A 10,384-nucleotide genomic window follows, 5' to 3' on the forward strand; every position below is an offset into this window, starting at 1 on the left:
CACTAATGTGTTCATAGAATAGACACTAATGTGTTCACCAGACGGTCACTAATGTGTTCACCAGACGGGCACTAATGTGTTCACCTGACGGGCACTAATGTGTTCACCTGACGGGCACTAATGTGTTCACCTGACGGGCACTAATGTGTTCATAGAATAGACACTAATGTGTTCACCAGACGGGCACTAATGGGATCACCTGACGGGCATTAATGGGATCACCTGACGGGCACTAATGTGTTCATCTGACGGGCACTAATGTGTTCATCTGACGGGCACTAATGTGTTCATCTGACGGGCACTAATGTGTTCATCTGACGGGCACTAATGTGTTCATCTGACGGGCACTAATGTGTTCATAGAATAGACACTAATGTGTTCACCAGACGGGCACTGATGTGTTCACCTGACGGGCACTAATGTGTTCACCTGACGGGCACTAATGTGTTCACCTGACGGGCACTAATGTGTTCATCTGACGGGCACTAATGTGTTCACCTGACGGGCACCCGTGTGTTCACCTGACGGGCGCCCGTGTGTTCACCTGACGGGCGCCCGTGTGTTCACCTGACGGGCGCCCGTGTGTTCACCTGACGGGCGCCCGTGTGTTCACCTGACGGTCGCCCGTGTGTTCACCTGACGGGCGCCCGTGTGTTCACCTGACGGGCGCCCGTGTGTTCTCCTGAACGGCACCCGTGTGTTCTCCTGACGGGCACCCGTGTGTTCTCCTGACGGGCACCCGTGTGTTCTCCTGACGGGCACCCGTGTGTTCTCCTGACGGGCACCCGTGTGTTCTCCTGACGGGCACCCGTGTGTTCTCCTGAAGGGCACCCATGTGTTCATAGAATAGACACTAATGTGTTCACCAGACAGGCACTAATGTGTTCATCTGACTGAGACTAATGTGTTCATCTGATGGGCACTAATGTGTTCATCTGACGGGCACTAATGTGTTCATCTGACGGGCACTAATGTGTTCACCACACGGGCACTAATGTGTTCACCTGACGGGCACTAATGTGTTCACCTGACGGGCACTAATGTGTTCATAGAATAGGCACTAAAGTGTTCACCTGACAGGCACTAAAGTGTTCACCTGACAGGCACTTAAATGTTCACCTGACAGGCACTAAAGTGTTCACCTGACAGGCACTAAAGTGTTCACCTGACAGGCACTAAAGTGTTCACCTGACAGGCACTAATGGGGTGATCTGACAGGCACTAATGGGGTGATCTGACAGGCACTAATGGGGTGATCTGACAGGCACTAATGGGGTGATCTGACAGGCACTAATGGGGTGATCTGACAGGCACTAATGGGGTGATCTGACAGGCACTAATGGGGTGATCTGACAGGCACTAATGGGGTGATCTGACAGGCACTAATGGGGTGATCTGACAGGCACTAATGGGGTGATCTGACAGGCACTAATGGGGTGATCTGACAGGCAATAACGGGGTGATCTGACAGGCACTAACGTGTTCATCTGACAGGCACTAACGTGTTCATCTGACAGGCACTAACGTGTTCATCTGACAGGCACTAACGTGTTCACCTGACAGGCACTAACGTGTTCACCTGACAGGCACTACAGTGTTCACCTGACAGGCACTAAAGTGTTCACCTGACAGGCACTAAAGTGTTCACCTGACAGGCACTAAAGTGATCACCTGACAGGCACTAAAGTGATCACCTGACAGACACTAAAGTGTTCACCTGACAGACACTAAAGTGTTCACCTGACAGACACTAAATTGTTCACCTGACAGACACTAAAGTGTTCACCTGACAGACACTAAAGTGTTCACCTGACAGACACTAATGTGTTCACCTGACAGACACTAATGTGTTCACCTGACAGACACTAATGTGTTCACCTGACAGACACTAATGTGTTCACCTGACAGGCACTAATGTGTTCACCTGACAGGCACTAATGTGTTCATAGAATAGACACTGATGTGTTCACCAGACAGTGACCAATGTGTTCATCTGACGGGCACTAATGTGTTCATAGAATAGACACTAATGTGTTCACCTGACAGACACTAATGTGTTCACCTGACAGACACTAATGTGTTCATAGAATAGACACTAATGTGTTCATCTGACAGAGACTAATGTGTTCATCTGACGGGCACTAATGTGTTCATAGAATAGACACAGATGTGTTCACCAGACAGAGACTAATGTGTTCATCTGACAGACACTAATGGGGTCATCTGACAGACACTAATGTGTTCATCTGACAGACACTAATGTGTTCATAGAATAGACACTAATGTGTTCACCAGACAGGCACTAATGTGTTCATCTGACAGAGACTAATGTGTTCAACTGACGGGCACTAATGTGTTCATAGAATAGACACTAATGTATTCACCAGACAGGCACTAATGTGTTCGCCTGATGGGCACTAAAGTGTTCGCCTGACGGGCACTAAAGTGTTCGCCTGACGGGCACTAAAGTTTTCGCCTGACGGGCACTAAAGTGTTCGCCTGACGGGCACTAAAGTGTTCGCCGGACGGGCACTAAAGTGTTCGCCTGACGGGCACTAAAGTGTTCGCCTGACGGGCACTAAAGTGTTCGCCTGACGGGCACTAAAGTGTTCACCTGACGGGCACTAAAGTGTTCACCTGACGGGCACTAATGGGGTCATCTGACAGGCACTAACGGGGTCATCTGACAGGCACTAACGGGTTCATCTGACAGGCACTAACGGGGTCATCTGACAGGCACTAATGTGTTCAACTGACGGGCACTAATGTGTTCATAGAATAGACACTAATGTATTCACCAGACAGGCACTAATGTGTTCGCCTGACAGGCACTAAAGTGTTCGCCTGACGGGCACTAAAGTGTTCGCCTGACGGGCACTAAAGTGTTCGCCTGACGGGCACTAAAGTGTTCGCCTGACGGGCACTAAAGTGTTCACCTGACGGGCACTAAAGTGTTCACCTGACGGGCACTAACGGGGTCATCTGACAGGCACTAACGGGGTCACCTGACAGGCACTAACGGGGTCATCTGACAGGCACTAACGGGGTCATCTGACAGGCACTAACGGGGTCATCTGACAGGCACTAACGGGGTCATCTGACAGGCACTAACGTGTTCATCTGACAGACACTAACGTGTTCACCTGACAGGCACTAAAGTGTTCACCTGACAGGCACTAAAGTGTTCACCTGACAGGCACTAAAGTGTTCGCCTGACAGACATTAAAGTGTTCGCCTGACAGACACTAAAGTGTTCGCCTGACAGACACTAAAGTGTTCGACTGACAGACACTAAAGTGTTCGCCTGACAGACACTAAAGTGTTCGCCTGACAGACACTAAAGTGTTCGCCTGACAGACACTAAAGTGTTCGCCTGACAGACACTAAAGTGTTCGCCTGACAGACACTAATGTGTTTGCCTGACAGACACTAATGTGTTCGCCTGACAGACACTAATGTGTTCATAGAATAGACACTAATGTGTTCATCTGACGGGCACTAATGTGTTCATAGAATAGACACTGATGTGTTCACCAGACAGAGACTAATGTGTTCATCTGACGGGCACTAATGTGTTCATAGAATAGACACTAATGTGTTCACCTGACAGACACTAACGTGTTCACCTGACACACTAACGTGTTCATAGAATAGACACTAATGTGTTCACCAGACAGGCACTAATGTGTTCATCTGACAGAGACTAATGTGTTCAACTGACGGGCACTAATGTGTTCATAGAATAGACACTAATGTGTTCACCAGACAGGCACTAATGTGTTCGCCTGACAGGCACTAAAGTTTTCGCCTGACGGGCACTAAAGTGTTCGCCTGACGGGCGCTAAAGTGTTCGCCTGACGGGCGCTAAAGTGTTCGCCTGATGGGCGCTAAAGTGTTCGCCTGACGGGCGCTAAAGTGTTCGCCTGACGGGCACTAAAGTGTTCGCCTGACGGGCACTAAAGTGTTCGCCTGACGGGCACTAAAGTGTTCGCCTGACGGGCACTAATGTGTTCATACAATAGACACTAATGTGTTCATCTGACGGGCACTAATGTGTTCATAGAATAGACACTGATGTGTTCACCAGACAGAGACTAATGTGTTCACCTGACGGGCACTAATGTGTTCATAGAATAGACACTAATGTGTTCACCTGACAGACACTAATGTGTTCATAGAATAGACACTAATGTGTTCATCTGACAGAGACTAATGTGTTCATCTGACGGGCACTAATGTGTTCATAGAATAGACACAGATGTGTTCACCGGACAGAGACTAATGTGTTCATCTGACAGACACTAATGGGGTCATCTGACAGACACTAATGTGTTCATCTGACAGACACTAATGTGTTCATAGAATAGACACTAATGTGTTCACCAGACAGGCACTAATGTGTTCATCTGACAGAGACTAATGTGTTCAACTGACGGGCACTAATGTGTTCATAGAATAGACACTAATGTGTTCACCAGACAGGCACTAATGTGTTCACCTGACAGACACTAATGTGTTCACCTGACAGGCACTAAAGTGTTCACCTGACAGGCACTAAAGTGTTCACCTGACAGGCACTAAAGGGGTCACCTGACAGGCACTAACGGGGTCACCTGACAGGCACTAACGTGTTCACCTGACAGACACTAATGTGTTCATAGAGTAAACACTAATGTGTTCATCTGACAGAGACTAATGTGTTCATCTGACAGAGACTAATGTGTTCACCTGACAGAGACTAATGTGTTCACCTGACGGGCACTAACGTTTTATTCTGATTTTCAGTAACATGTTCATCTGACATTAAATTCTAGACCCATCGCTGTGCTGTGCACCGTCCCAGGCCTGACTTTAAATTCTAGACCCATCACTGTGCTGTGCACTGTCCCAGGACTGACTTTAAATTCTAGACCCATCACTGTGCTGTGCACTGTCCCAGGACTGACTTTAAATTCTAGACCCATCACTGTGCTGTGCACTGTCCCAGGACTGACTTTAAATTCTTGCCCCATCACTGTGCTGTGCACTGTCCCAGGACTGACTTTAAATTCTGTTCCCATCTCTGTGCTGTGCACTGTCCCAAGACTGACTTTAAATTCTGGCCCCATCACTGTGCTGTGCACTGTCCCAGGACTGACTTTAAATTCTGGTCCCATCGCTGTGCTGTGCACTGTCCGAGGACTGACTTTAAATTCTAGACCCATCGCTGTGCTGTGCACTGTCCCAGGACTGACTTTAAATTCTTGCCCCATCACTGTGCTGTGCACTGTCCCAGGACTGACTTTAAATTCTGTTCCCATCTCTGTGCTGTGCACTGTCCCAAGACTGACTTTAAATTCTAGACCCATCGCTGTGCTGTGCACTGTCCCAAGACTGACTTTAAATTCTGGCCCCATCACTGTGCTGTGCACTGTCCCAGGACTGACTTTAAATTCTAGACCCATCGCTGTGCTGTGCACTGTCCCAGGACTGACTTTAAATTCTAGACCCATCGCTGTGCTGTGCACTGTCCCAGGACTGACTTTAAATTCTAGACCCATCGCTGTGCTGTGCACTGTCCCAGGACTGACTTTAAATTCTAGACCCATCGCTGTGCTGTGCACTGTCCCAGGACTGACTTTAAATTCTAGACCCATCGCTGTGCTGTGCACTGTCCCAGTACTGACTTTAAATTTTGGCCCCATCACTGTGCTGTGCACTGTCCCAGGACTGACTTTAAATTCTAGACCCATCGCTGTGCTGTGCACTGTCCCAGGACTGACTTTAAATTCTAGACCCATCGCTGTGCTGTGCACTGTCCCAGGACTGACTTTAAATTCTAGACCCATCGCTGTGCTGTGCACTGTCCCAGGACTGACTTTAAATTTTGGCCCCATCACTGTGCTGTGCACTGTCCCAGGACTGACTTTAAATTCTGGCCCCATCACTGTGCTGTGCACTGTCCCAGGACTGACTTTAAATTCTAGACCCATCACTGTGCTGTGCACTGTCCCAGGACTGACTTTAAATTCTAGACCCAGCGCTGTGCTGTGCATTACCCCAGGACTGACTTTAAATTCTGGCCCCATCACTGTGCTGTGCACTGTCCCAGGACTGATTTTAAATTCTATACCGGATCCAGTGCTCTGCACTGCCCCAGAAATGTGCTTAAATTCTGCCCTGACACTGTGCTCTGCATTGCCTCAGGACTGCCTTTTGCTACTGCCCACCCTCCCCCAGATGGAACACCCGGCAACAACCTAGGCACCCGAATTGACAACGCCAATCCCAGCCCTATTGACACTGCAATGTCCTCCTGACTAACATCTGGGCACTGGTGCCAAAATTGGGAGAACTGCCTCAGAGGCTAGTCAAGCAACAGCCTGAAATAAGCATACTGACAGATCATGTCCCAGACTCTACCATCACCATCCCTGGGCATGTGGAGCCTCCTCCTCCAGTGTGTTGTTTAATTGTCCACCACCATTCACCACTGGATGTGAGCTTAAATCTGATCTGTTGGTTATAGGATCGCTTAGCTTCATCACCTGCTGCTTGTGCTGTTTGGCATCCAAGTAGTCCTGTGGTATAGCTTCACCAGGTTGACACCTCATTTTTCGGTATGTCTGGTGCTGCTCCTGGCATGCCCTCCTGCACTCTTCATTGAACCAGGGTTGATCCCCTGGCTTGATGGTAATGGTAGAGTGGGGGATATGCCGGGCCATGAGGTTACAGATTGTGTTCGAGTACAATTCTGCTGCTGCTGATGGCCCACAGCACCTCATGGATGCCCAGTCTGGAGTTGCTAGATCTGTTTGAAATCTATCCCATTTAGCACGGTGATAGTGCCACACAACACGATGGAGGGTATCCTCAATGTGAAGGCGGGACTTCATCTCCACAAGGACTGTGCGGTGGTCACTCCTACCGATACTGTCATGGTCAGATGTATCTGCGACAGGCAGGTTGGTGAGGATGGGGTCAAGTATGTTTCTTCTCGTTGGTTCCCTCACCACCTGCCACAGACCCAGTCTAGCAGCTATGTCCTTTAGGACTCGGCCAGCTCGGTCAGTAGTGGTGCTACCGAGCCGCTCTTGGTGATGGATATTGAAGTTCCCATCCAGATTATATTCTGCCTCCTTGCCACCCTCAGTGCTTCCTGCAAGTGGTGCTCATCAGCTGAGGGAGTGTGGTAAGTGGTAATCAGCAGGAGGTTTCCTTGCCCTTGTTTGACCTGGCGCCATGTGGGGTCAGGAGTAGATGTTGAGGACTGTCAGGGCAGCCCCCTCCCAGCTGTATACCTGTGCCAGCTGTATACCGCTGTGTCAGCTGTATACCTGTGCCAGCTGTATACCACTGTGCCAGCTCTATACCTGTACCAGCTGTGCCGCCACCTCTGCTGGGCCTGTGCTGCAGAATTGTACTCAGCCACTATGGGCAGAAATTGATGAGTTGGCGAGTGAGGGCGGGGCCCGCTAACCGACGTGTAAAATGATGCGGGATGACATCGGGCGGAACTCCCGGCATCACTGCGTCCCAGTTACATTTTCAGGAAGGCGGGAGCGCAGCAGAATCAGCTGCAGGGCCCACCGACCTGTCAATGGCCAATGGGGGCCACTGACAGGGTCAAGTATACAATTAAAGGACCTGCCCGTCCAATGTTAATGTTGGTGGGTCAGCCAGGAGCCCTGGCGGGGAGTAGAGAAAATATCAAACCTCATCCACCGGCGGGATGAGACTTCATGTAGGTTTTTAAAAATGTTAATATCGGTTCTGTAAAAATTGTGCACATGTCCCAACTCATGTCACAGGGTCACATGAGGGGACATGGAAGGAAAATTTTCTTTTTCTATTTTTATCTTTTTTCCATTTCCAGCTGATCTCCCTGAGGCTGTGCTCGGAGATGAGTGTGCTCTGTCGTGTACATGCGTGACAGAGTGCACACTCGACTCAGGGATTCTCCCCCCCAGCCCTGCCCGCACAGGGCACACATAGCGCTTCCCTGTGGATGTCACCCTGGGCGGGTCTTAATCGGCCCACCCACATAAAATGGCGGCACACCCCCAATCGGGGGTGCCGATCGAAAGCGCGCCTGTACGCCCCCACCCATCACCTTCCCCCGCCAACGGGGGGAAAATTCAGCCTTGTGTGTAACCTCCTGGCGCAGCATATCCCCCACTCTACCATTACCATCAAGCCAGGGGGTCAACCCTGGTTCAATGAAGAGTGCAGGAGGGCATGTCAGGAGCAACACCAGGCATACCTAAAAATGAGGTGTCAACCTGGTGAAGCTATACCACAGGACTACTTGTGTGCCAAACAGCATAAGCAGCAAGTGATAGACAAGGCTAAGCGATCCCACAACCAACGGATCAGATCTAAGCTCTGCAGTCCTATCACATCCAGTCGTGAATGGTGGTGGACAATTAAACAACACACTGGAGGAGGAAGCTCCACAAATATCCCCATCCTCAGTGATGGGGGAGCCCAGCACATCAGTGCAAAAGATAAGGCTGAAGCATTTGCTACAATCTTTAACCAGAAGTGCCGAGTGGATGAACCACCTCGGCCTCCTCCAATGGTCCCCAGCATCACAGATGCCAGGCTTCAGCCAATTCGATTCACTCCACGTGATAGCAAGAAACAGCTGAAGGCACTGTGTACTACAAAGGCTATGGGCCCTGACAATATTCCGGCAATAGTACTGAAGACTTGTGCTCCAGAACTTGCTGTGCCCCTAGCCAAGCTGTTCCAGTACAGCTACAACACTGGCATCTACCCAGCTATGTGGAAAATTGCCCAGGTATGTCCTGTACACAAAAAGCAGGACAAATCCAACCCAGCCAATTACCGCCCCATCAGTCTACTCTCGATCATCAGTAAAGTAATGGAAGGGGTCATCAACAGTGCTATCAAGCAGCACTTACTTAGCAATAACCTGCTCACTGACACTAGTGTGAGTTTAGCCAGGGCCACTCAGCTCCTGACCTCATTACAGCCTTGGTACAAACATGGACGAAAGAGCTGAATTCCCAAGGTGAGGTGAGAGTGACTGCCCTTGACATCAAGGCCGCATTTGACAGAGTGTGGCATCAAGGAGACCTAGCAAAACTGGAGTCAATGGGAATCGGGGGGAAAATATGGAGTCATATCTAGCACAAAGGAAGATGGTTGTGATTGTTGGAGGTCAGTCATCTCAGCTCCAGGACATCACTGCAGGAGTTCCTCAGGGTAGTGTCCTCGGCCTAACCATCTTCAGCTGCTTCATCAATGACCTTTCTTCCATCATAAGGTCAGAAGTGGGGATGTTCACTGATGATTGCACAATGTTCAGCACCATTTGCAACTCCTCAGATACTGAAGCAGTCCATGTCCAAATGCATCAAGACCTGGACAATATCCAGGCTTGGGCTCACAAGTGGCAAGTAACATTCACGCCACACAAGTGTCAGGCAATGACCAACTCCAACAAGAAAGAATCAACCCATACCCCCTTGATGTTCAATGGCATTCCCATCAATGAATCCCCCAGTATCAACATCCTGGGGGTTACCATTGTCCAGAAACTGAACTGGACCAGCCATATAAATACTGTGGCTACAAGAGCAGGTCAGAGGCTGGGAATCCTGCAGCAAGTCACTCACCACCTGACTCCCCAAAGCCTGTCCACCATCTACAAGGCACAAGTCAGGAGTGTGATGGAATATTCTCCACTTGCCTGATGAGTGCAGCTCCCACAACACTCAAGAAGCTTGACACCATCCAGGCACCTCATCCACAAACATTCACTCCCTCCATCACCGACACACAGTGGCTGCAGTGTGTACCATCTACAAGATGCACTGCAGGAATTCACCAAGGCTCCTTCGACAGCACCTTCCAAACCCACAACCACTACCATCTAGAAGGATAAAAACAAAAAGCTAAAAGCTACTGCGGATGCTGGAAATCCAAAACAAAACAAAAACAGAATTACCTGGAAAAACTCAGCAAGTCTGGCAGCATCGGCGGAGAAGAAATCAGTCAACGTTTCGAGCCTCCATGGCCCTTCGGCAGAACTGCAGCATAGTTTCAACAAGGGAGAAATATAAATTGGTTTAAGGTGGGTGGGGGGCGGGGGGGGGGAAGAGACACATTGAGGGTGTGGTGTGAGCAGATAATCAAAAGATGTCAGAGACAAAAGGGTCAAAGAGGTGTTGAAGGTGGTGGTCTTTGTCTGAGAAAAGTGCTAATTAAGAATGGAAGACAGGATATTCAAAGTACAGCTCTAGTGGGGGTGGGGTGGAAAGACTAAAGGTTTTAGTTTTAGATTTAAAAATAATGGAAATAGGTGGGGAAAGAAGAATCTATATAAATTATTGAAAAAAAGGGGGGTGGGGGGGGGAAAAGAAACGGGGTGGGGATG

General features: G+C 49.4%; 1 protein-coding gene across 1 annotated transcript in view; it reads left to right on the plus strand.

Moving 5' to 3' along the window:
- Positions 1-6,299, plus strand: part of LOC144673649 (cell adhesion molecule CEACAM7-like) — an 80,993-nt gene extending 74,694 nt beyond the window's left edge. The window contains exon 4 of the mRNA XM_078535380.1: positions 6,187-6,299. Coding sequence (XP_078391506.1) covers positions 6,187-6,299 — 113 coding nt within the window. The remainder of the gene's footprint in view (positions 1-6,186) is intronic.
- The last annotated feature ends 4,085 nt before the right edge of the window (positions 6,300-10,384 follow it).

This window comes from Cetorhinus maximus, unplaced genomic scaffold, assembly GCF_964194155.1.
Source record: "Cetorhinus maximus unplaced genomic scaffold, sCetMax3.hap1.1 HAP1_SCAFFOLD_418, whole genome shotgun sequence".
NCBI classification, from domain to species: Eukaryota; Metazoa; Chordata; class Chondrichthyes; order Lamniformes; family Cetorhinidae; genus Cetorhinus; species Cetorhinus maximus.